This window comes from Odontesthes bonariensis, chromosome 14 (genome assembly GCF_027942865.1).
Source record: "Odontesthes bonariensis isolate fOdoBon6 chromosome 14, fOdoBon6.hap1, whole genome shotgun sequence".
Classification (NCBI taxonomy): Eukaryota; Metazoa; Chordata; class Actinopteri; order Atheriniformes; family Atherinopsidae; genus Odontesthes; species Odontesthes bonariensis.
The window spans coordinates 22,890,496-22,916,658 of record NC_134519.1 but is presented as its reverse complement, the minus strand read 5'-3'; the positions used below and the strand labels follow the sequence as shown (position 1 = coordinate 22,916,658).

General features: G+C 40.9%; 1 protein-coding gene across 1 annotated transcript; it reads left to right on the top strand.

The window, feature by feature from the left end:
- The first annotated feature begins 571 nt into the window (after positions 1–571).
- sirt6 (sirtuin 6) lies at positions 572–16,846 on the top strand. The gene is made up of 8 exons (XM_075482319.1): positions 572–728; positions 1,331–1,458; positions 5,811–5,993; positions 10,512–10,571; positions 12,479–12,574; positions 12,661–12,741; positions 14,099–14,222; positions 15,805–16,846. The coding sequence occupies exons 1-8, from the start codon at positions 663–665 to the stop codon at positions 16,114–16,116; spliced, it is 1,050 nt and encodes a 349-aa protein (XP_075338434.1). The 5' UTR covers positions 572–662; the 3' UTR covers positions 16,117–16,846.
- The last annotated feature ends 9,317 nt before the right edge of the window (positions 16,847–26,163 follow it).

Below are 26,163 nucleotides of genomic sequence, written 5' to 3'. Positions count from 1 at the left end.
CCACACCTTGGTTTTTAATGCTTGTAAAACTAATTGCTTTTCATATTTGAAAGCCTAGTGGAGGTTTGAGGTGGTTTTTACATGTGAAATACAAAAAAAGTGCAAATTTCTTTCAACAATTTTGGTACTTTAGAGGTTTGCGGTGGTGGACAATACAGCTGTTGGGACTTTGAGCTCTTCTGCTATCTTTAAATCATTAAAACTAATCCATATTTAAAATCACTATTAATTTTAGTTTCATGTGCAATAGTTTGGCTTCAATTTTATCAATGACTACTTAAGAATACTGCCTTTATATCATGAATGATAATTTAATGTTGACCCTATTATAAAACACGAGTCACAGAAGCATTTATTTAATTTTTTTGAACAGTTGAGCTAATTGTAGTTTCACACTTTCATTGCAGTACCTGTAATAGACCATTTTACAATGCATATCCTCAAAAATACATACATTTTTAAACAGGTATATATAATTTTATAACGAGCTGGAATGTTAAATTTCCCGATGTTTATGAATGCACCACGCGCTGTCGCTTGGTTATGACGTCATTCAAACAAAGCAGCTCATTTAAACTCGCCTGGGAATAAATACACCGACAGACAAAAGCTACGTAACACTTTTCCTCACAAAGAATAAAGCTACAGAACTAACAGCAGTCATGTCTGTGAATTATGCTGCTGGACTCTCGCCTTACGCAAATAAAGGTGCTTGCGGACTTCCTGAGGTAAATTATAGAAAGTCACCAGCTCTCTAAAAAGCGTCATTAACAGGTAGCGAGCAGCTTAGGAACAGATGTATGTTTTTCCGAGCATCCCACGGAAGAACTGTTTACTAAGACCTACCTATGGATAGATACTCCTCATCTTATACTGCGTGTGCGGACGTGTTAGCACGAGTATCGATAACATACTTTATATGAAGAATAGCCTCGGATATATGCATGCGTCTTTGATATGGTTTCTGGTGCTAAAATACCAACCGCCCCCACAAAGTGTAGGAGACGATAAGAAGTGGTTTCTCTATTGTTCTTGAAAGCATATATGATTTGCTCAACATACTACAGGAAAAAGCAAAGTGTTTGTGTTTAAATCCTGTGCGCATAAAACCATGTAGACAGTCCTTTACACCAAGTCCTCATTCTGCAAGTGTTTCCTTTTGTAATAGACTTATTTTTATCCCATTTGATGAACTATCGTGTGAAGGTGTGCAACTTATCCATGAAAACGTCCTTCAACACATCCAGCATTTAGGCATTGGGTAAAAGGAAAAAAATGTAACTGACGATTGTATTGGTTGTTGAGGCCAGCGTTTTCATCTCTGTTGCAGAAGTTTGACAGTCCCGAAGAGCTGAAGGCAAAGGTGGAGACTCTGGCTCAGTTAGTTAAAGAGTCGGAGTACTTTGTCGTCCACACTGGAGCTGGAGTCAGCACCGCAGCGGGAATCCCTGACTTCAGGTGAGATCATCACTTATTCTACATGTTCTCATAGAATATGGTGTTTGTAAACACCGCAAGACTGCTTTGGAGCTGCAGGGCAGTTCAGACGAAACAGTCATCAGATTTACTCCTCGTTTGCTTCTTCTTCTAAAATGTCTACACCTGGAATAAGCCAAGAAGCACCTTATTGAGTCAATCATTTTGAAACCAAGTTATCTGGATGGTACCCCTACTGGTGCCGTGTCGGTCAACCACATTTGAGGCATTGCAAGGTGCACTTCGAAGTGACTCGTTTTGATACTAGAAGAAGCAAAGATGGTGCTAGATCAAGTTCACAGGGTGGGTATCGCAGCACGCTGATGTGTTTCTGGGAGTGTGGTCTAAAATATGCGGCTTTTCAAGCCTGTTTGTCGTACTCAAGTGTTCAAGGGGGAAGCAACTGAATTAGAACTGAATTACAGAACTTGCTTTAAAATTGGAGAGCGACACCTCTAATAAAATGTGTTTCATGTGATATGTGAAAAACTGCACGTGGGTTTTGAAATTCAAACGACTTGAAATTCTTTTGTTTACATGTGCAGAAGATATTTAGTTTGAATTGGTTGTTGGTGTGTTTCAACATGGAGTCTCCTTGCCATGTTTTGGCCACTCTCTTTTTAAACGTGTATAGCTTTTAATGAACAATTTTACTTTCAAAGCCCGTACAGTATATGAACTACTGAACATGCAGCTGTTTTGCACTATTTGTTTAAATCAAACGTCGTTTGATGGGGGATAATCAGGCAGAAGTGCAAAGGAAAATTTCTCAAATTGTTTCTCGCGCATCAGGTAGAAATTGGGATTACTGAATGCAAGAATAAACAACTGAGATAAAAAAGTAAGGGTAATATTGGCAAAAGAAATGGAATAAAATAACCTCTTCTTTTTATTCCCTCCTGCTTTGACTTGTAAAAGTTGCCATCTTCGTGTCTTTAGCTCCAAGCTGCTTTTCTAGCTTTCTTGCTCCTCATCTTCAGTCATCAAAGCAGCGTAATGCTTCATTTATTGTCAAAGTCATTTGGCTTTGGGATCGTTAGAAGGTCTTTACAGATGTAATTGTCTTTACAACAAGTCTTTACTTTAGCTTTTTCATACATTAAAATGACAGTGTATTGCAAAATCTATTAAAAAAAAGATACTTAAATAAAAGATTTTACTAGATTTAGTAAAAACTGTGCTTAAATTACCGTCTAATCCCTTTGCTTGATGAATAATGTTTTTATGATTTAGAATAAATCATTCCTCTGTTTGCACAGCAGATTCTTCTACATAGGAAAAACACTTGGAAGATGAGAACAGTTGAAAGTAATCAGAATCAGATTTATTGCCAAGTAGGTTTGCACTTACAAGGAATTTGACTTGTTGTAGTTGGTGCAGACAGTATAGATATATAAACAGAATCTCTAAAAAGAAAGCGATGTAGTGCAAGCTGAATGCTATAAATACTATAAATGTGCATATACACAACGGGATGAAGTGGTTCCAAATAAATAGAGACTTTGCGTTTATGTAACGCAGAAGGTCTGTAGATGCTATGTTAATGTAGCTTGTAGGTCTGGAAGGGGAGAGGCAGAGAGTCAGTGTCAAGGGGGGCTCCGAACCCACAGGTGTGCAGGCCCTGGAGAGATGGAAGATTGCAGCCAATCACCTTCTCTGCAGACCGAATGACACGCTGCAGTCTGCCCTTGTCCTTGGTGGTGGCAGCAGCAGCGTACCAGATGGTGATGGAAGAGGTGAGGATGGACTCAACGATGGAGGAGTAGAAGTGCACCACCATTGTCCTTGGCAGGTTGAATTTCTTCAGCTGCCGCAGGAAGTACATCCTCTGCTGGGCTTTCTCGATGAGGGGGCTGATGTTCAGCTCCCACTTGAGGTCCTGGGAGATGATAGTTCCCAGGAAGCGGAACAAGAATCCACAGTGTCAATTGTGGAGTCACAGAGGCTGATGGGAGTAGATGAGGCTGAGTTCTTCCTGAAGTCCACAACCATCTCCACTGTCTTTAGAGCGTAGAACTCCAGGTTTTTTTGGTTGCACCAGGTCGCCAGATGGTCAGCCTCCCACCGCAGACTCGTCACCATCAGAGATAAGTCCGATGAGAGTGGTGTCGTCCACAAACTTCAGGAGCTTGACGGACTGGTGACTGGAGGTGAAGCTGTTGGTGTACAGATTGACGAAGAAGAAGACAGTGAAGGAATCTGTGGTTCTGGAGTTTGCGGGTGCTGTTTAATGAGTTTGAGGGTACACAGTTGAGAATTGAGGGTCATAGTACTCATGTAAGGAAAGAACAAGCACCAGTGCGTGAATCAACCTCACAATTTCACGATGGACAAAGGAAAAAAGAAGCGAGAATAATTACCGAAGTGGCATTTCTCCAGATGAAAATCAGCAACTAAGAACTAAGGTCTTTGAAGTGACCCAAAATGTGCTTGTTTTTTTTTTTCCCCTCGACAAGTCATTTATCCCACCAGTATGACACGATTTGTTGCCATGTCGTATGAATATTCAGAGTAAATAGTGTAAACGTGAAGAAATCACTGGGTTTTGTTGCATTAAAAGTTCAAACGGTTTCAGCAGAGTCAAAACTTTTGGAGGTCCTGAATCGAGAGATATTAGGCTGCTGGTGTGAATTATTCTCTGTCTTCAAACTACATCACACCGGGATTTTTTTAGATCTGTGTTTTATTAATTCCCCACTGCTGCTGAATTAATATTCTGGCATTTTGCACTTGACTGACTAAGAATTATGTCCACGAACCAGAGCTGATCTGCGTCACTCACCTTTCATTTTGTCCAATGAGGCGCTCTTAATTTGGCCTCCTGTTTTTATTTATTATTTATTTATGTAGTACCTGTGTTTGAGCACCGGAGGGTGGTGTTTGCCTGTCACATGTTAGTTAAAACTGAAATTAAGTGCAAGGCTTTTCTTTTCCATTACAACATAAAGACTTGGTTTTTTTCTGTGTCGGCAAATCTTTCGACATACAGATTCACGTGAAACAACCAGAGATTCTCGCTGTATGTACTGAAGAAGCGAGTTTGCAAGTGTTAATTAAGGATGTTTGTGTCTGTGTGTGTGTGTGTGTGTGTGTGTGTGTGTGTGTGTGTGTGTGTGTGTGTGTGTGTGTGTGTGTGTGTGTGTGTGTGTGTGTGTGTGTGTAGAGTTGTTTCGCTACGTGATGGGGATGTAAAACCTGACTGTACACCAGATTAAGGGGACAGAAATTTGGTACAAAGTGATTTCAAGGGTCGATATTTGGTTTTGGGGTCAGGATTAGACTTAGGTTCAGGATTAGAGTGAAGGGCGAGGGAAGGCATTGTGTCAGTGGACAGTCCCCACAGTCATAAAAAACAGTCAATATTAACCAGATGTACACACACGCATACATACATGCTTTGGGATTTCAAAACAGATGAATATTCAATTGTTATCCATGTCAGTCTTCTGGAGTTGATCCCGAAGGGTACATCATTAAAGCCAAGGTTCCTATATACACATCCCTCCTACTAATGCATTATATATTCTTGGCCGTATATACACATACAAAAGCGCCTGATGAGAAGAAGTTCATTCCCTCAGGTTAACATTATTGACAACCTCAAGGTGTGTAAGCAAACCAGCTTTCCAGACCCATATTGTCTTTCATGTCCTGCAGCTTCTCTCCCATGGTGGTACGTGACGTGTGCAATATACGATGCACATCCCAGGATCTTACTTCTGATGAGCTTTTGAACATTTCTTTGCAGAACAGATAGTAAGCCACACTGCGGATGAAAGATGGAGTTATTGAAGTTCAAACTGAAAGCGAGAGATGAGGCCGTTGCGGCCGCATTTAGGATTCGCAGGATGCGCTCCCTTGTCTTTTGCATAGAGATAAGTTTGCTCTCAAAGTAACTTGGGAACTGTCAGGATGCTAGATGACTCCGGCACTAACGACTCTGCTGCATTCATTAGTCCAACAAAATTAGCAGAAACAAAGTATTTTGGGTCTGGACAACCAGTTTGATACATTTCAGTCTAAAAGGAATCACGCTGACTTAGAAATGTTTTTCTCAAATGAAAATGCTGTGTGGAGGATCCTTTTGTTTATTGACAATTTGTCTGTAATTTTTTTCTTGGAGTGCAACATTTTGAATGTTTTTATTGCTCTCGCATATGGACTGGAAGCTTTTAACAGCATGGTATCAATTCATGACACAGCTCCAGTTTGTTAATAAAACTCAACCCTTGAATAAAAACCCTGATGCCGGATGTAGACATTATTTTGCCTCTATTCCACCTTCGATATCACGACCGGTAATTAAAATGCATACTTCATGTACTCTCTTGTAGGGGCCCAAAGGGTGTATGGACATTAGAAGAAAAAGGGGAGTCGCCTCACTTTGAGACCACATTTGAAGATGCCCGCCCCAGTTTAACTCACCTGGCCCTCCTGGGACTTCAGAGCGCCGGATATCTCAAGTATCTCGTCAGCCAGAATGTAGACGGCCTGCATGTTCGATCGGGCTTCCCCAGGTAACGCTTGTAGCAATAGCAAGATTCTTATTTGAAATGTCTTTGCTTTGAAGTTTTTGTGTATAATATTTAGGGCAATCTCTCAGCAGACTGACAAGATAATATTCACAATTATATTTTGATTAGCGCAAATATACATGAGTATAAGAGTCATTGTGTATATGTGTATAGGAGTAGTGTATATTGACATAATGCTATCTTTAAATATTCATGTTTCTGCTGTAGCGAGGGACAGACAAACTGAACACTTGCTTGTAAGCATTGAGAGTGTGAGCTGTGCTACTGCAGACATACTGTATATCTAAAATGAATCTTAGGACACAAGACGAATGTCCCAATTTGAAGATGTAGAGAAGAAAGCTGCTAGGACTTCAGATACTTTGTTTAACCAAAAGAATTCCGGGAATCCTCCCCATCTGGGATACTGCGCTCAAATTTCGATGTAATCTGCATCAACATTGGAAATGTATGGGGTCCAACGCACGGTTCCTTTGACAGTTACCCGTCAACATCCATAAAATGAAGTTTCCTCTCAAAGCTACTCCTGAATATCCCCGAATTAGCCAAATAAACGCATCCAGGCTCACAGTGCCGCTGTTCGGTTTCACCTGTGGTGGAAACTGTTTTGGCTCCCTTTTTTTTTTTTTTTTTACACATATATCTTTATTAGGTTGTCAATATACAATCCAAGATCAGTCTGAAAGGATACATTTCTTTGGCTCCCTTTTTGACATTTTTTTCCAACTGTGCTGTGATTTTTGTCCATGCACTGATCAAAATTTGACAACCTCGTTGGAATTAAACCTACACACCCTCCCTGCGGCCTGTGGTTGGGACCTACGGTATAGATATCTGATAATTTGAAACATGATTTAAGCTTTACACCTAAAATTAAAAAAACAACAGCCGGTCATTTAGCATGCCAAAATAAAGTGGCAGCCAATCTGACTCGATTATATAAAGCCAATAGTTTTCCCAACGGGTTATTTTCATTTGAAAGACTAAAACTGCGAGACGACGTGTGAGATGTTCACTCTGATGACAAGTTATTGTACTTTTTCAAACTGTGTTGCACTGACCAATGAGTGTTGTGGTAGAGCTTATTGTTGTTCCCTCTATTCATTCTAGTGCATGTGTATGTCCATGGGACCGCTGCCCACTTGCAATGGACCTGCCCGTAGCATACAGTGTAATGCCATCCCCTTCATGTTGTCATAGTTACAGGCTTGTCTCCTTAGAGTTCAAGGTAGTTTCTGGACCAGCTCTGTATGTTTTCGAGCCCCTAGAACACAGAGGGTCAACACCTCTACCACTGGCAATGCGACTGTTTCAAAGATTCCATGGCATGCTTTTTTCATGTTTTCAGGTTTATCTGCAACGTTAAAATGATGAACCGTCACCGTCATGTAAGCATCACCCAAAGCTCAAAAAGGAGCTATATGCATATTTTAGTCTTTTCATGCAAACAAACTCGTTTTTTTCAGGATTCCGCTTGTCAATGAGTGAAAAGCAAGATTTCCCTTTATGGTCAAGTTTTGCTACAATTACTGTAAGAACAGAGACGTTTGCTTATGTGAACGCGAGCTAAAGCAGCAACTGTACTTTCAGGCTTACTTACAAAAGCAGATGCTGAGCATCTTTACCAAACAGACATTTCTGCTTAAATATTCCTTGTGACGGTTCGTCGTTCTGCTTACTTTGATGTTCGGAATCCGATTCTGGGTCCAACAAAAAGCAGTAAAAAGCGAATGAAGACAGTCAAGGGTTGGAGTGAGTTGGAACCTTGATTTTTCAAATCCACACAGAAGCAGAAACGAACACAATCAAACAGGCCTAGACGCACACACGTCAGCAGTCAGTCAGTCATTCCTCAATTATTCACAATCTTGAATTGTTTGGTTCCTTTTATTTATTCTTTTACTTTTCAGGAGTTATTGTCATAGAAAACATGTGAAATTTTAAATATTTTTTTTTATAAACCTTGTGGTTTATTCAGGGAAGCTGACGTGCGCTTCATCAGCCTCCCCTGTGACCTCTTATGATATCTCTTGTGGCCAATTAATGATCCAATTTGAATTTTCGTCTGAAAATATTTTCTATACCGAGGTGTAAGATAACTCGTAAGCAGATATAATGAGGATAATGATATTGAAACCTTTATTAAAACACACCCCTTTTAGAACTGGTATACATTTTCCGAGTTTTCTTGAGCTACTTCATTGATCCCACCTTCAAGCTTTTTTGTCCTCAGGTCAAATCAATTATCAGTATCTGTCTGCTCCTTGACTAGTGAAGATCTTTTTTTTTCACTCGGCCTTTGGCACCAAGACATCACCATGAACAGATGATTTACATCCTCTGACTACACCCTACTGGCTAAAAAAAAGCACTTCCATGATTCCATTTGCAGCACTGCCGGGGTCATTCACAGCCACCTGCTTCACAGACACACCTCACAAGCTGCTGTTTGCCCAATTGTAGTCCAAATTCAAAAACTCAGCTGCTCTGCAGAACCCCAGAAGCTGTCACACCGTACCTCTGCAGCAAACTTCTGCCGCTTTAAACGGTTAGAAGAAAACATGCCTACCGCTGCCGGGGCAGAGGACTCACTCAGCGTTGTTCCAGAAGTTAAATACGTCGGGGTCACCACCGTGTCTGCGATTGCCACGGCATCTTCCGTTGTCACCGTGACGGAGAACATTCTGATCCTAAATAATATGTGGTGTGAGCAGTGGCAAGGCCCTGCTCCCTCCCACGAAATAGATAAACATATGTCACATCAGTAACTTTGCTGAGTCTGCATCCGTCTGTCATTGTGTTTTTTTTTCTCTGAGCTCTCTGCCCAACAGTAAAATCCAATCTAGATTATTCTTCTCCCACGTTTTGCTTTTCTCTTGCTACCTCCAATAGCATCATCTTAGGTCTCTTCGCTGCATCTCCCGGGGTGTTTTTGGTTTCTTTGTTTGTTTTTTTTTTCCCCCAAAGTTTATTTGTTGTGGAATAAAACGGCGTTATTATTTACTTGTTGGTGTGTGACGTGGCAACATAAAGCAAAGCAGCGTCTTGTCAGGCTGGAAGCTAACGTTATTATCTCAGCCCCATGGCACTTCAGGGCTGTTTCAGGCACAAGGAATGTGCATAATTAATGTCAGTGTACTTCAAATTGAGTCAGAAGCACATAGTTTTGCACAGAGGCGACCGTCCCTCGCTGTAGCCGGCCTGGGTTGGCATCCCGGCTGGCTGCATGTCACCCCTCCCGCCTCTCTGCCCCCATTTCCTGTCAAGAGACTTTTAATAAAGGCTACTTGTGCCAACAAAAAAAATCTTAAATTTTTTTTTTTTTAAAAGACCCATATGGACAGAAGGACACAGTCTTTCTGGGACAATGATCTCTGAACAAAGGAAGCCAAAGTAGAGCTAAAAAGAAAGAAAAAAGCAGCCCACCTAGAGTAATACACGGAGGAGGGTCTATCATGTTGTCTTGCTGTCTCAGCTACTGGACGTGATGTACCAAAGGAATGATGAAATCAGAAGATTAAAATTGCAACTTGACTGTTGCAGAGGGGGAACCTGAGCTGGAGCACACACCCGACAGATACAACAGAATGGTTCGAAAAAGTGCGACAAAGAATGGAGCCGTTTAAAGAGACCAAAGTCCGATAAAGAAAAGAACTGAAATCTGCCACTGCGAAAAGGAAACCTTCATACTTCCAAAAGTTTGAATGTAAAGCAACGGAGGAGTGGTAGAAAGGAATGATAATTCAGACCTGGAGTGTCTGTTACGTTTGAGGATATAACCCTTGCGGGTAGGCGGTATTTTAAGTAAGGGACAAGTGGATGTGAGGTGCTCATACTGAAGTTCCCATGTTTCCAATTTCTGAAATAACAGGGAAACGGCCACACTATTGATTTTGTCACATGCAGTCATGGTAGTGTTTTACAAAAATATGGAATGAACAGCATTTTAAGCTGACTGAGATATTCATTTTGTTTCATATACAGTATGTATGCAACATATTGGACTGGGACAGATGGTTTCAAAGTTGAGAGAGCTGCTGTGTGATTAAATATATATCAGTCCTCAAATAACCCTAAAATTATGCTCAACAGCAAATGTTTGATCTGAGGCTGGATTATTCAGTCAAGGCTGATCGTCCAATTTTCATTCCATGCATACTCTGGCCTTCACACGAATGGAGGACTTGCTTTTCCTGGAAGCCATTTATTAGCTTTTCCTCCTTCATAAGTCGGGTTCTCTGAAATGAGATCAGACACGGGAAGTGACTGTTCTCTGAGAAAATCACTGAAACAGCACTAAACTAGTTGGCATTAGGCTGCAGAGGTAACCGGTTAAAACTGTGAGGAGACTAGGGGCGATCAGAATATTTTTTTAAGAGAATGAGTGGTAAAGATAGACAAAAACGTCCTCATATTTACCTTTTTGTTCTAGGGAAAATGATTCATGTGAATGTCACGTTTCTCAATTTGTGAACTTTTCTCTCTCTCCTCTTCTGTTAGGGACAAACTGTCAGAGCTTCATGGAAACATGTTTGTGGAGGAGTGTGAGAAGTGTGGCAGGTACGTTCGAGCACACTCGCCTGCACCAGACAGTCACTTTTTGATCATGAAAGCTCGTAACAAACTGCTGTCCTTCACAGAATTTCACCTTTTACTTGGTGTTACATAAACTCTACAGCTGACACGTAAAGCACGAAGACAAGCGATCCAGTTACTGTTCACTGGTATTCCAATGCACTATTTGAAAGGGAAAACTGTCTTTCATTTCATGATCATCTGTGTCAGCATGGTGTCTCCATCCTCCCTGGAGGCATTAGATAATGATGCTCATAAAACAACTTTGATTCGAGTACATGGCACTTGTTGGACTCAGATGTTGCTTCACACTCAAGTCAGGTAAATTCAAAGGCTTTTAGATAAAAAAGAGTCCAGAGTTCATTATAAAGCAACCAGCATTTGAACAGAGGAGACACATGTGACTGTACTCTGAGTGGCAAAAAGAAAGCCGCCTCCAAGTATGTTCAAATTTGATTTATTTTTGACATTTTGATAGACAGCTGCATCACACATTTCCGACCCTCTGGTTCACAAGTCCAAAATGTTCCCTGTGTTATATAAATGGAGGTGGTAAATGGGAGACCACAATAAAGTAGCAGAAAGTGCCCCCCAAATGCTTTTAACTGTCTCAATTAGGGAGACGGCAGAAAAACACTCCAGTTAGTTCATCATAAAAAGCAGGAAAAAAAACGCTCAAAATAGACGACATAAATGCACGAGAACAACGTGTAAACAAATTTGGGTAAGAACAAATCTGATTGGTGGAGAAGTCCTCATTCATGTATCTCCCTTTTTCCTGAGAGAATGAGCACCACCTCTTCGGCCCAGCTTAATCACTTTCGGTGCTTGTAAAAAACACATACGCAATGTGATGTCTTTCATTGAAGTCTCTTGCAACAGAAGTGGTTATTTCATTTCTCTTGATGGAGCTCCAGTGTTCAGTGAAGCGCCCTTTAAAAGACCAGGATGTCTAACCTACAGATATTGTATCGCATAGACCATAGACCTTTTTTTTTCCCGTGTTTCAAAGAAATGAAGCCTTTTGTGTTTATAATCTTTCCACAGATCAGATTTATGAAAGGAGTTAGTTTGGAGTTTGCTGTCGGAGATTTATGTGCACTGAAATGCTTTCACCACCCTTTCCCTTGTGTGTTCTACCATTTTAAACAAAAGTCTTGGTCTCTCTTCTTATTACGATAGAGGTGCTGGAGTTGTGATCTCTCTTATCAGTGAGAGATGTCAAAGGAGAAAAAAACAAACCAACTAATACTCACGAAAGCCATCAGTAAACAGCTAGCACCTCAAGAGCTGAACGCTCAGCAGCAGCAGAATAAGCATGCCTGTTCTTAAAAAAAAAAAAAAAAAAAAGCTAATGTACACATCAGAGTTGTAATTGTGTGTGTAATGTTTTCTCTGCACACACAAGGCACCTTCATAATTAATGTTAAACGAGCTTTGTGTTTGTTTAAATCCTCTGCAAAACACTGTGCCCTCTTTCTGAGGAGAGCTCACCAAAGGTTAATGCACAGTCGTTATCTCGGAATGTTTTCAGGAAACTAGACGGTAACTCCAACGTCCCGCTGTGGCTGGCAGTGTCTCAGTCAAAAGATTACCTTTGGGATAAAGTGGAAGATCAAGGGCAGAAGAACAAATGTATTTTTAAACGCAGCAGCAACAAGTGCCTGCTGTCCTCCAAGAGCATTTCCAAAATCTTCTTGAGTCAATAGACTGGAAGAAACATTATGCCGTCTTGAAGCAAAAGTTGTCTGGTTTGTCTAAATACATTTGTCTCGAAGAGTCATTTTCAATTTTGGTTACAAAAGGACCTCACTTTGATGTGTGCAAGCGGCTTTACTTCTTCTTCTGTGGGTGCATTAAGTATTAAACTGTGGGATTTCCGGGTCGTCCAGGCAGTACGTCAGAGAAAAGGTGATCGGTGTGATGGGGCTGAAACCAACAGGGCGTTACTGCGATGTGGTGCGATCCAGAGGACTGAGAGCTTGCAGGTAACGCATTCTTGGGCCTATGCGTTTTGAGATGACAAACAGTATATCGCCATTGATTTATCATTGTCTGTCACTGTTCACAAAAGAGGAAAGCTGATCAGCACCATCCTGGATTGGGAGGATGCTCTTCCTGACAGAGACCTAAACAGAGCAGATGATGCAAGCAGGTGAGACGAACAAACGCGCATCGGTTGTTTCATCACTTGCCTTTATAACCAAGTAAAAGACAGTTCCTTCACTAATTTCCTCAGACAGCCCTGTCTCATCTCGAGCTGAAAGGCACAAGCAGCAGTTCAAATCTGTCTTGGAAAGTAAAACATGTTGATCAAAGTGTTGGATTGATTTGTTAGAGCTCTTCGTGGCTTTGGTGCCAGTGAGATATACATTTTGAGGTTCATCGCAGTCTGCTTGAATGTTTCCTCTCTAGCAACATTACCACGTATTACATGTGCATACAAAGCTGCAAGATGAATGTATTTATGTCACCTTGATGCGCCGGCACACAATAGATGCAAAATTACCATTTGAATTACAGAGAAGCGATCTAGAGCACCGACCTTTGAACTCCGGCTGTTTGCCTCTGATGGGGAAAAATGGGACAAATAACAGCGTGCCAGCTAAAGCTGATTTCTAGTTCAGCTGCGAGGTATCCACAGGCTGCCTGTCATACATTATCAAACTGTGTAGGCTTAGATTACCTCTATTGTTATCATTATGCCGCTTTCCTTAAAGCTGTTTTTCCATTAAGAGTGACTGTGCATACAGTTACAGACCAAGGGCTGCGTGCAGGTACCTCCTGTTCAGCTGTGCCTCGGCATATAAAGGAAAAATCCTGCTTTAGCATTATTTCACATAGAGACGGAGGGAGATGCAGTGAGCAGAAGCTTTGCAGTGGGTATAGTTTGCTATGTGTGTGCTACCAAGAGTTCAGAAACATTTCCAGATCTTGCCTAGTGTTGCACAGCTTCTGCAACTGCATGTTACAAAGCTGAAGATCCTATAAAAGGAAAAATGTCTGCAGTGTCATGACAAGATGCAATAGTATCCTGCAGGCATTGTGGAATGCACAGGCTGCATGCATTCGTCATTTATTTACTTCATCATATATGTGAGTTACTTATGTTTGATCTTTTATTTCTAATGCTACTATGAGGAGTTGCTCTAAACTTGCACTGTACAGCTGTGCGGTGACAATAATTGCTATAACTGATTAATAATCTCTGTGATGAATATTGTGTTTCCTCTTGGTATATGCTGAACATATGGGAACTATATTTGGAGAGTTTTTTCTAAATGCCATGTCCAGTTTTAATTTTTAATGATGCATTCAAGCCCAGATTGATTTAAAAAAAAAAAAAACTGGTAGCTGATCCAAACCCATCTACTGCTGTTTTATACTTCGGTTGCATGCACATTACCATGTATGAATTACCATTAGGGTATGACTGGCACATCAGAGGAATTCCAAATAAGTCACATCCCCTCTTTATGCATGATCTTTCTTCCCTCTCTCTCGGCATGCAGACGAGCAGACCTGGCTCTGACCCTGGGCACGTCCATGCAGATCAAACCCAGTGGGGACCTCCCACTCCTCACAAAACGCAATGGAGGGAAAGTGGTTATAGTCAACCTGCAGCCTACAAAACATGCAAGTATCATTCACACACCACCAACATACAAATATTGAGAGTTTAATCTTGGAAACTGTGTCAAACGGTAGCCTTCACACCTGGAAAATGAGGCCAGTGCAGGAATTACCTAAAAACTGCAGTTCCTTGAATGGTCACGTGAGGGCGCCACCATAGACCCACAATGTTAAAATGTGCAGAATAATGTGCAGTATAGGAGAAATAAACTTGTTGGTACAAAAAGCCTTTTGGGTTTCTGTCGCTCATATGGAAGAGGTTGGTTGACTGATTGATTGATTTAATGCACTAGTACGAATTGTATCGATGTTCTGCTTAATTGAGAGCATGGAGCAGCAAGTGTCATGGCCAGTACCCAATGGGTTTGCATCTTGCTCCAAAATCCAGGATGATGATACCAAATGACAAACTCAAGGCTTGAAAATAGTTGTACACAAGCCAGTAGGTGTACATTGTACAATTAGGTTGGCATGTTTTATCGGTCACTGGTTTAGTCTCAGTAAGATTGTTGGATTCTTATGATTTTTATTCACTGGTAAAAAAAAAAATAAAATTTAAAAACCTCTTAGGATCTGGCTCTTGGGTGCTAAAGGAAAGTGTGCAATCAGCATTCAGTCCAACATCAAAACACTCTGCAGTAGACGCTAGGTTTGGAGTGTCTGAACCTGGCAGCAACGATTTAAGCACAAAAAGTGAAGAGATTGATTGTTTTTTTTTTTGTTTTTCTTTAGGAAGCTTATTTTCTGTCTTGTTGTTGGGGCTGATTTCAGGTCCCATCAAAAAGTAGTAAACTAGCCTGATTATCTCAGAGTCATGATTATCAGAAAAACAGCCTGTAGGATAAAGTGTGTAGCCATCCCTTAGCCTTTCGCTGGGAGGTTGAAGTGTGCTGGACTTGTAAGTTGAAGCCCTCAGAGCGCTGAGGATAAAGCTGCAACTAATTTGCCTAATTTGGTGGGTGGATTCGCACTTAAGAAACTCATTTAAACTCGCTGCTGTTGGCGTAAAAAGGTTATTACGGTAGATGCGTACTGTGAAATGTAATCACTCAGCAACACTCCAGTGACGCTGCATCAGAAAGTTCTGAGATGAGTGTTTGCTGTAAACAGCATTGTGAGAAGTCGCAGCCCGTTGTCACTATTTTGTAACATTACATTTCTTTGTTTGCTTTGTGTTCTGAAGCCATTATAGCGACCAACACAGCTGGCATTTTGTGACGCCATGCGTCTGATAGGAAAACCAAGGAAGCAATTTGGGATTTATTTGGTTTTTTACGGAGGGAATCATATCTTGAATCTTTCATACACTCTGACATTTGCATTTGAGTCTGCTCCGACTTTGTAATTACTAACAGAAAAACATGTCATCAAGTGAGTGATTGCTTTAGCCGAGGGATAATTATGATTACCAAGTCTGTTCTCTGCAATCAGACTCAGATCTCTGTCCTGAATAAAGAGTGAAAATGCGTCCTTGAGTGTTATTTAGGGGTTTAATAATACTGGCTGTGAAGTAGGTGGTCAAACCCAGTGTCTGATGCTTAATCCACATCTCCATATTTCACTTGTGCAATTATCTGTTTTCCAGGACAAGCATGCCCACCTACGTATCCATGGTTACGTGGACGAGGTCATGAAACAGCTGATGGAGCTGCTGGGTTTAGACGTCCCAAAATGGGAGGGACCAACTCTCTGCGAGAGCTCTGCGGACCCATCTGAGGCCACCGCCGATATCAAACCAACTCGTGGCGTTTCGGAAAAGGTGAAAAAGGACCAAATTAAAGCGGAAAGGAAAAGAGAAGCAACTCAGCGGACGGAGGATGAGTGCGTTAAGGAGGAGAGCGTTTCAGTAAAGAGGGAGCGAGTGGACCTGCCGGCGGAGATTACTGAGGAGAAATAACCTCAGGTACTTGTTCTCACGACAAGTTTGCAACGTGAACCCATGCAGAAACGTCAGTTTCAGTCAGCACAGAAGTCCCCACCTTCTTCCGTTTGGAACAAAGACTTTTTGTTTTGTTTTGTTTTGTTTTTGGACAACTCATTTTGTTGATCCCACGTTTCTGACACTCCCCTTTTCGAGCAGTGATGTGAGACGGCCTCGCAAATTGGATGCTTGATTAGAAATGTTGTTTTTCCTAATAAGAACACTTGCGAATCCTCAGGCGAGTGTTCATCCTCCCATAGTCAGGGGGGATTGTTGCGCATTATCCAATTCTGAGCTGTGTGTTGCTGCATGAACAAGTCTTCAACAGACAGGACAACAAGACAAGATCTGGAGCACATCGTTCTAAATAAGTTTTTAATAAGGTGTGTAAGTTTGCTGCACCTTATTAATATTTATAGCCTTGTGCTCCAGATCTGGTCCCTGCAGATCTTGCCTTTTAAGACTCCTTGGTTTGACATGTTATGAAAAGGAATATCAAGTGAGCTTCTCTGTCTGACTGACTAATAGCTGCATGCAGCACTGGGAAATTTTAGGTCATGGCTGATTTTGGACCATAAATGAATCTGAATCGTGCTGTACGTTTCTAGAAGCAGATTTTAACTCAGGAAAAAAGCATTATACTTCCACAGATAATGTCACTTCACTTTATTTCTTTTTTTTTTTTACATTATTCACTGTACATACATACATGTTTTGGAAATAAACACAATATGTTTGTGAAGAAACTCTGCATGCTCTTATTTGAATTGATTTAATGCAATGGAGAAAGGCTGAGTTCCTCTGCGTATGACTGTGACAATTGTTCTGTCACTAGATTAACGCGCTTGAGGCCAAACGTTTAAACACTTTGGAGGTGTTAAAATCTCATTATGAATCATCACGGGAGGGGGACATAGATGTCCACACTACCTAAATCAGCCTTTTTCTCCTTTTCAAATCCGTTTTATTTTTTGTGTTTGTTTATTTCCTTTTTTCTTTGTATTTATAAAAAGGTTCAGTTTGAACCGTGGGCCTCAGGTTATGGTATGTGATTCCTGCAGGAAACCTAAGCTGTGTTCCAGATGCCGGTCTCCATTCATTAGGAGAGGCTTGTGACGCACAGCCCTCATTCCTGTCCCAACCTACAGAGTAACTTGTTTTTATTTATTTTATCTGCTCGGGGTTACAGTTCTCACACTCTTAACCCTGAGATGTACTGGGTTCATTTACTTCATCAGACCGGCTGACTTGTGGTTATTTATTCATACATGATTTTATCTGCTGTTACATTTGATGTGCTCTCTCTGAGATGCTTTCTACTTAACGCTGTGTCGCTGTTGGTTATGAATGGTGTAAAGACATCGAAAGAACATACTTTAAGAGCAGCAGCGCTTGACATTTAGAGACCTGTAAACCTTCCAAGGTTTAAAACAAGCTTTTCACACAAGAAGTAGACGCTTACTTCGACGTCATCTTTGCTTTTTTTTTTTTTTTTTTTTTTCGATCTGTTCCTTGGTAGAAACCCTCGTGCTCTCAGGGATGTTGTCTTTTGCTGCATGGCTGGCTTTTCCTTGGTAGTCAGTTCACGAGAGAGATGTGCTGTCAGTTTCCTTTAGCATTTGCTTGCATAGTTCAGAATTTGTTTTTGTGTCAATGATGACAAGCTGCTCAGAGGCCTCTACTATAAAGCGCATTTGACATATTCAGGGTATCTTTATCTTTAGGTGGATCTTGGTTAGCAAAGGTGATCTTGCTAAGCAGTGCTACAATTCTGGCTAACAATTCAGTAAGTCCACCCAGGTATTCCAACTCTTTGTGCATGTAAAACATGCTGCAGCTGTCCAACTCGCAGTAAGTCCACCCAGGTGGACTTACTGAATTGTGTATATATATATATATAAAATATAAAAGTAAATCAATAAATAAATATATATATATATTTATTTATTTATTTTCTTCTGGTGGGCTGAAAAGCAACACAGCAGTTGCAGCCAGAGCACCAGAAAAGTAAAAGAATGCCGACTTTCACTTTTTACATGTACTTGAATATCATTCAAGTACAAGTAGATCTGACTTTTTATTAATGATTGTGTATTTTATTAGATGATTGTGATTTTAGTTGCTTTTAGTTAGGAAAGAAGGATGAGCGTATGAAAGGTATGTACAGAGATCATTTGATGCTGCACACCCAGTATTAGAAGTGGCAATAAAATAGAATAATAAAAACAGCTTTAGTTCAAAATCTTTAAAAATCTACAGGAGCAAACTCTGTGATAACCTGTCTGTTGCTGACACATATCCCATAATAATGCTACTCGGTAAAATCCAACTAAGTCTAATCTTTGAGTAGTCGGAGTCGGATTGTGATGTCTTTCTCTTTTACTTTGTTATTTTTTAAAGATAATTTTTTGGTGCTTTTACACGTGCTGATCTCTTATCTAAAAACCCATGCTGCATAGGTTGCCGTGGTGATACACCCTGAAGAGAGGTGGTCCAGCTGTCTGACAATGAAAAAACAGAGTTACACCTGTTTTTTTTTTTGTTTGTTTGTTTTTTTTTTTTTTTTTGCAAAGTCTCTAATCCTGCTAAATAGCACAAATAGCCCAAATCAGCAAAACTAGCTGTAATACTACTTATGTGTTAGTAGATTATTGACTTCCTCCTTGCTCTGCCTGAGCACAGCTTTTCTCCTGATGTTGGACTCGGCAACATTAATGTCTATGATTTTGAGAGAGGCCTTTTGTTGCTTAGTTGTTACTCTGCATTCCTTTGTGACCTTGCACACTGTTGTACACTTACTTGCGGATGTTGTTGACCGACCACTACTGTGAACCCTTTAGAGATGGTGGTGTAAAATTTTCCGGCACTTGATCGTCACCCCACTGGCTGACAAGAGCCAACTCGAATTGCATTTTGAGATTAATTCATATTGACGTGTCAAAGCAGGATATTTGCAGGAGTATTCTTGCATTCCACTTTTGTACGGGCCTCCTGTTGTGCATGCTGGTTAAATGTTAAGATTTAGGGCACTAAAAGGAACTTCAAAAGGAACATAACCATCTATAATATCAGTCATCTGTGCTTTTTATGCAGTGACAAGTCAAAATGTGCACTGAGTCATACAATGGGGAAAGTAAGTATTTAATACACCGCCGATTTTGCAAGTTTTCCCACTTACAAAGAATGGAGAGGTCTGTAATTTTCATCGTAGGTACACTTCCACTGTGAGAGACAGAATCTTAAAGAAAATCCCATTGTATGATTATTTAATAATTAATTTGCATTTTATTGCAGAAAATACGTATTTGATCACCTACAAATTGGCAAGATTTCTGGCTCTCACAGACCTGTTACTTGGTCTTTCAGAAGCCCTCCTACCCTCTACTCATTACCTGTATTAATTGCACCTATTTGAACTTGTTACCTGTAAAAAAGACACCTGTCCACACACGCAATCAATCAGACTCCAACCTCTCCAACATGGGCAGCACCGAATAGCTGTCTAAGGACACCAGGGACGAAATCGTAGACCTACACCAGGCTGGGATGGGCTACAGAACAATAGCCAAGCAGCTTGGTGAGAAGGCAACAACTGTTGGCGCAATTATTAGAAAATGGAAGAAACTCAAGTTGACTGTTAATCTCCCTCGGACTGGGGCTCCATGCTAGATCTCACCTCGTGGAGTAAGAATGATGATGAGAAAGGTGAGGGATCAGCCCAAAACTACATGGGAGGACCTGTTCAATGAAACCGAAGAGAGCTGGGACCACAGTCCCAAAGGTTACCGTTGGTTACGCACTACGCCGTCATGGATTAAAATCCTGCAGGGCACGCAAGGTCCCCCTGCTCAAGCCAGCACATGTCCAGGCCCGTCTCAAGTTTGCCTATGACCATCTGTATGATCCAGAGGAGGCATGGGAGAAGGTCATGTGGTCCGATGAGCCCAAAACAGAACTTTTTGGTATAAACTCCCCTCGCCGTGTTTGGAGGAAGAAGAAGGATGAGTAGAATCCCAAGAAAACCATCGCAACCGTGAAGCATGGGGGTGGAAACGTCGTGTTTTGGCGGTGCTTTTCTACAAAGGGGACAGAACGACTGCACCGTATTGAGGGGAGGATGGATTGGGCCATGTTTCGCAAGATTTTGGGCAACAACCTGCTTCCCTGAGTAAGAACATTGAAGATGTGTCCTGGCTGGGTCTTCCAGCAGGACAATGACCCGAAACACACAGCCAGGGCAACTAAGGAGTGGCTCAGTAAAAAGCATTTCAAGGTCCTGGAGTGGCCTAGCCAGTCTCCAGACCTGAACCCAATAGAAAATCTTTGGAGGGAGTTGAAACTCTGTGTTGTCCAGCGACAGCCCACGAAACTTGAAAGATCTAGAGAAGATCTGTATGGAAGAGTTGGCCAAAATCCCTGCTGCAGTGTGTGCAAACCTGGTCAAGAACTACAGGAAACGTCTGACCTCTGTAATTGTGAAACAAAGGTTCTGTACCAAATATTAAGTTCTATTTTTCTATTGTATCAAATACTTATTTTCTGCAATAAAATGCAAATTAATCATTTCATAATCATACAATGTGTTGATTTTATTTTTTTTAGATTCTGTCTCTCACAGTTTAAGTGTACCTACGATGAAAATGACAGACCTCTCCATTCTTTGTGAGTGGGGAAAACTTGCAAAATCGGCGGTGTATCAAATACTTATTTTCCGCACTGTATGTTAAGGGTAGCTGTGTAAGTCAGTCAAGTGAAGAAGCACATCTTTGTCCGCAGGCTGTACCAGCAGAAAGTGAATTTCTAATTCGAGCCCTCCAGACTGTTTCTATAAATACTGATGCTTCTAAGAGGAGCAACGTTGTTGGTCAAAGAATCTCAATTAGAGTCCCGCTGTCTGTGAAGGCGACTCTCCGGAAGGACAACAGTCGGAGCATTGAATTTTGGCCACAAGGAGCCAGTTAATGTCAGCATGCCTGGAGCTGGCAAAAACGGAGCAAAAGTTTATCAAAGATTTTGGGATTTCCAACGAAGCCAGAATCAAAGTGTTCAGTAATGAATCAAAGTACTCTGTTTGGAGGAAAACAAGCGCAGCTCATCAAACATTTAACCCGACCCTGCTGTGACGCTCTGGGTGGTGGCTTAATGCTTTGTGAAAGTTTCACTGTCATTGCTGAGATGCTTTTAAGGAAAGTATGAATGATAAACAGAAGCAGCACTGTCAGAATTTACTGATGCCGAGTGTCAAAAGACCCCAGAAAGGCCTCCCACAAAAAAAAAAAGTTTTCCAAGCAAAAAGAGGCAGTGTCTGCTCTGAGGCTGCCTACAGATGCTCCCTGCTCAGCATTTGTGAGCTTAAGCAGGTGTTTGAGGAGGAGTTGTGAAGTTTTAATTATGGTCAAAGGTTTGGAACTGCAAATGTGTTGGAAAACAGAGAAAAACACCAAAAAATGAACATGAAAGAGATTCTGCTTCAGCACTGTTTATTTTGAACGTGCCATTCTAAAGTTAATATCTAACAATCAACAGACCATCTTCAGAAGCGTTCTTTTTTTTTTTTTTCAGCTCTCGATAGCTTCTCTGGTAGACATCCAGTTTTAACAACGAGGCTTCTGCGCTCAGTTTTAATTTCACTCGAGTGTAATTAAAAGAATCCTGTGATCCTTTCTGATGAGTCAGATAAACCAGAACACCAAAGCTCAAAGTGTGAACTCAGAAGAAATTAATCAAGTCTCTTTCAGATGAGCGCAGCTGCAAATTCATTCAGGAAGAAAATGTTTTGCTCCAGCATTAAACTGACTGAACTGCAGTGGAAGTGGGGAGAGAGTTCAGACATTTAATATGAGCTGTTGGAGGTGATTTGGCTCGCTGGAGGCTGTGTGCTCAATGCCTGGATTCCACTTGGGAAGATGAATGTAATAAAGAAAAGGATAATCCTCAATTTACTCATAAAGGGGTGGTGAGGTGACTCTAAAATGAGCTGTTTCTGCTAGTTGGCAGAAATTTGCAAGCTTAATATTTGTCCTGAGGGAAATTAGAATATTGAAAAATGACATTTCGGGAGCGTCTCGGGCGAAGCAGGTGACACCGCCTGTACCCTTTTAAGGCACTCCTTGTTAGTTGTAACATCAATGTGGTACACAGAGGCAGAGGCATGCCCTCGGATTCACCTCCACAGCGCCTGAATCAGACCATTCTCCAGAGGAAAGTATGTTTTTGTTCTTCCAGCAACTGCTGTAACAATGTTCACTGCAGCGCAGTGCTATCAATTAAGTGTATCATAAAAGGATGGAGAGGTTACGCAGCACCAAGATCAGTGCGGAAAAAAAATTCATTTGGAAAATATTGTAAAATGAAACTAAAAGTTTCAAGCATTTCTATGACAAATGTGGAAAATGTCTAATGTAACAGGTTTTTTATTCCAGTCTTTTGTTAAGCATTGATGAAACATTTGTTCTCAGATAAGCTTGGTTTAGATCAATAAAGGTAACAAAAACATTCTAGCTTAAGTAAGCAAAGCTTTCAGCTGCAGTTCATGGATGTCAAGATTGTAGCTTTGAAAGGTCAATAAAAGGCTGATGGGATGACCAGAAGGCAACATTTACTTTTACAGTCGTGAGCTCCTCGAGATGAAACACGTGAGACGCCAACTCCATCATTCACAGATTGCTGGAAGCTCAGCGAGCAGATTACGAGACAAAGCTCTATCACAAAAAGACTCACAACTGAAACACTGTGAAAACAAACTAATATGTTTTAAGTCGCTTCAGACTTTTTGCATCTTTCTCTTTTCGTGTGTGTATAAGTGTATCTTTTATGTTTACTTGGTCAGCTTAATCTCTTGCTTGTGATTTGGCATCTTTTTTTGCTGTTCTTTTGTCTCTCCCTACAGTCATTTTACGCCTATTTTGTTGCATTTTCACGCCCCGCAGATTTTCATTGTCATTTGTCATCCCTGCTGTGTCTCCTCTTCACTATTTGTGTCACCAGGTGATTGTTTTTTGTGTGTCTTTGTGGTCTCTTTGCATCTTTCTGTGGTTGCTTGTGTCTTTTCATTGTTAATCTGTGTCTATTTGTGGTCCTTTTGTGTCTCTTTGCACAAAGCCCCAGGAAAGAAATGGAACAACCACCGTAGGATGTTCATTCACCTGTTTTCTTTTGTGAAAAACAAATGAAGAAATACACAAACACGTCGCAGATATAACACAAAATTAGCTTAGCAGCGGAATATTCTGATCTTGGATGACACTAGAAAAAAATGTAAATCAAATTGTTGTAATTAAAGGTAACTTGGTTTTTAGATCAAGTTGAGAAAAAATTCGAACAACTTTGTAATCCAAATTTACAAAGCAAATTTTTGCACATATATGGATATCCAAGTGAATCTGCAGTGAAAATAGAGTTCTTGCAGATGTGAGCGAGCTTTTACACCTGGCTGATCAACAGGAAAACGTGGCCAAGATAGGTGGAAACAAGGGAAAGGATGATAAAACTCTTTCAAGAAGGTAACTCAACTTGGAGTGTGGCAAAAAGGACGCAATGTTTTTTTGTTTTTTTTCTATCTCTCTGTCATACTCACACTCAGACGCTGGCTTTGCAATCAGCAGATGACGGCTCCACCTGCTGAGTCACATCCCCCAGAGGAAGACAAACTTACAGCGAGCTTAAGAGACGCAGTCATCGGTTGTGGATGGGTGGATTCAGGGGATATTCAGTGATGAATCGTTAATCTGCATTTGGCAAGAAGATGATGCCGGAACTTTTTCTTGGTGGAGAGACACTGAAACAAACAAAGATGACTGCCTGAAGAAAATACATTTCCACAACAATTGATGTTATGGTTTTGATGTCAGGTAAAGTACCTGGGGAGATGGCAGACATTGTCTCTATTTTGGAATCTTTTCTCATTCCATCAATTGAAAGGGGGTTTGGTGACGCTGAGGTCATTTTCAGGATGATAAGGCTTGTGCCACTGAGCACAGAATGTTCACATTTTTCATCAGGAAAGACATCTACTCAATGACATGGCCAAATGGTTCGGTTCTCAATCCAATTGAAAATCTATGGTGGAAAAGGAAACACTGGTCCTTGACAAAGGTTGAGGATTGGTGAGAAGTGTTTTTCATTGGTGGAGTCCTCAAAGAGTTCAAGCTGTCATAGAAACTAGAGGATCTGAAACAGTACAAATAATGATGTGGTTTTTTTCTATTTAGTTATTGTTTGATTCTATACTTGCTTCTTCTTCTTGATCTGGGAAAAATTGCCAATGGTTGAAATAATTATATATTTTTTCAACTTGTGTTTCACAAAGACAGAGTGGTTATCTGTAAAGAAAGAACATGGATAAACATTTTTATTTCCCTGGGTTTGAATTATTTTGCTTCTTCTCTCAGTGGTTCTGTTACTCACTATGGTCCTTTTTTTTGTCTTTTTGTTGCTTGTGACAAATGAATGTTTTCCTTCGTTGTTCTGTGACATTTTCTGGTCATTTTCCAAGACATTTTAGGGCCTTTGCCTATTTTGTGGATGGTGTGTGTCTCTGAGGTTATTTTGAGCTTGTGAAAGTCTGTGGTTTACCGACCATTCTAATGTATCCAATGATCTGATGCAACACTGCTCATTGGATGCACCAGAATAAGCTAATCAATGTGGGCTGAGCTCAAAAACAGTTGAGAATTCAACTGCAGCTTTCTTTGCAACCTGTGGATTTACAACAGAAGACTTGCAGTTAAAAGCTTTTAAAAACAAAAACAGCAATAAGCAGCCTTTAGGTTGTTCATTTCTCATCTCTTTGCAAACTGTATTACTTGTTATATCTAGTTGCATTTTAACGAATGACAGAGTTACACTCTCTTCCTCTCTACGCTTTCTGTGCATGTACAAACTCACACGAGTACAGCTCCACTGAACTGGAAGCACTTTCTCAGATGAAACTGATTTCATAGTGAGTTTCAGGTTGTGCAGACTACGTGAGCTCTGTACTAATTTCTTTGCCTCTTGCTTTTGGAAACTGCATGCATTCAATGTCCCAAGCTCCATCAGGCTGGTGGCTCGAAGAGCAAATTTTACTATACAGGATACAGTCCCTTGCCTACGAAAAACAGCTACTCTGATACATTCAAGAATAGATTCTTCCTCTTTCTTTTTGTCAAGCCTTTCTGTGTGCGTACCTTCAAGTGTGACAGACTTTGACCCATTTTGTCATTCACACTCCTTATATCTGACTGCGTCCTCCTGGGAAATAAAGCATGTGAGCCTGAAATTGTTTTAAACCCTAAACCATTCCGGCTTCGTGTGGGTACAAGTGGGAGCGCTCAAATGAATTTCTTCGATTGTTTTTTTGTCTCTTGGTGTGAAATTGCTCCATGTAGTTGTCAATGAACTGCTGGGCGCACATGAGATTACAGAGCTTGTACCTATCAAGTGTTTCTTGTTTTGTGTAAATCTGCATGTGAGTGGCGACACTGTAACGGCTTCCTCTGTTGATGTAACGACAAAACGGCGCATTCATGGAGTGAGTTTGATATCATGTTAAATCTCTGCAAATGATCACAGATGTCACTGTAACTGAGGCCCTTTCTTTTCTTTTTTCTTTCTTTTTTTTTCACACAGTGTGCAGTGCTGGAGATTTTCACCTCAGTCTGAAATCCCAGTTTTGATTGTTTTCATTTCGTATCTGGAAGATGCAGGTTTCCTTGGTCACCCACTGGCTTTTGAGCAACACCAGAAAAAACACACAGAGACGTGGAAGAGTAAATGTGTGATTCTGACTTGAGAAGTAATCACTATCAGAGTGACACAGAATGGAGGGACCGTGATGGAGTGTGCGTGGTATTTACACATCAGGCACTGTCTCCGAATTGGCGAAGAAGGTTATCCGTGCCAGAATTTTAAAGGTTGCAAAAGGGCAAAAACTCGGAACCGCTTTTGTTGAGCTGACTCATTTGCCTCCTCATGATGCTGTTGTGACTGCAAGGGAGATTAACTTCCGCATACGTCGGTAAACTCTTTCATCTTCCCGTTTTA

Excerpts from the sequence above, each read along its gene's own strand:
- sirt6 (XM_075482319.1), top strand. The coding sequence starts at position 663 with ATGTCTGTGAATTATGCTGCTGGACTCTCGCCTTACGCAAATAAAGGT. Across the intron at positions 1,459-5,810 it reads GCGGGAATCCCTGACTTCAG|GGGCCCAAAGGGTGTATGGA; the intron begins GTGAGATCATCA and ends ACTCTCTTGTAG. Across the intron at positions 14,223-15,804 it reads ACCTGCAGCCTACAAAACAT|GACAAGCATGCCCACCTACG; the intron begins GCAAGTATCATT and ends TCTGTTTTCCAG.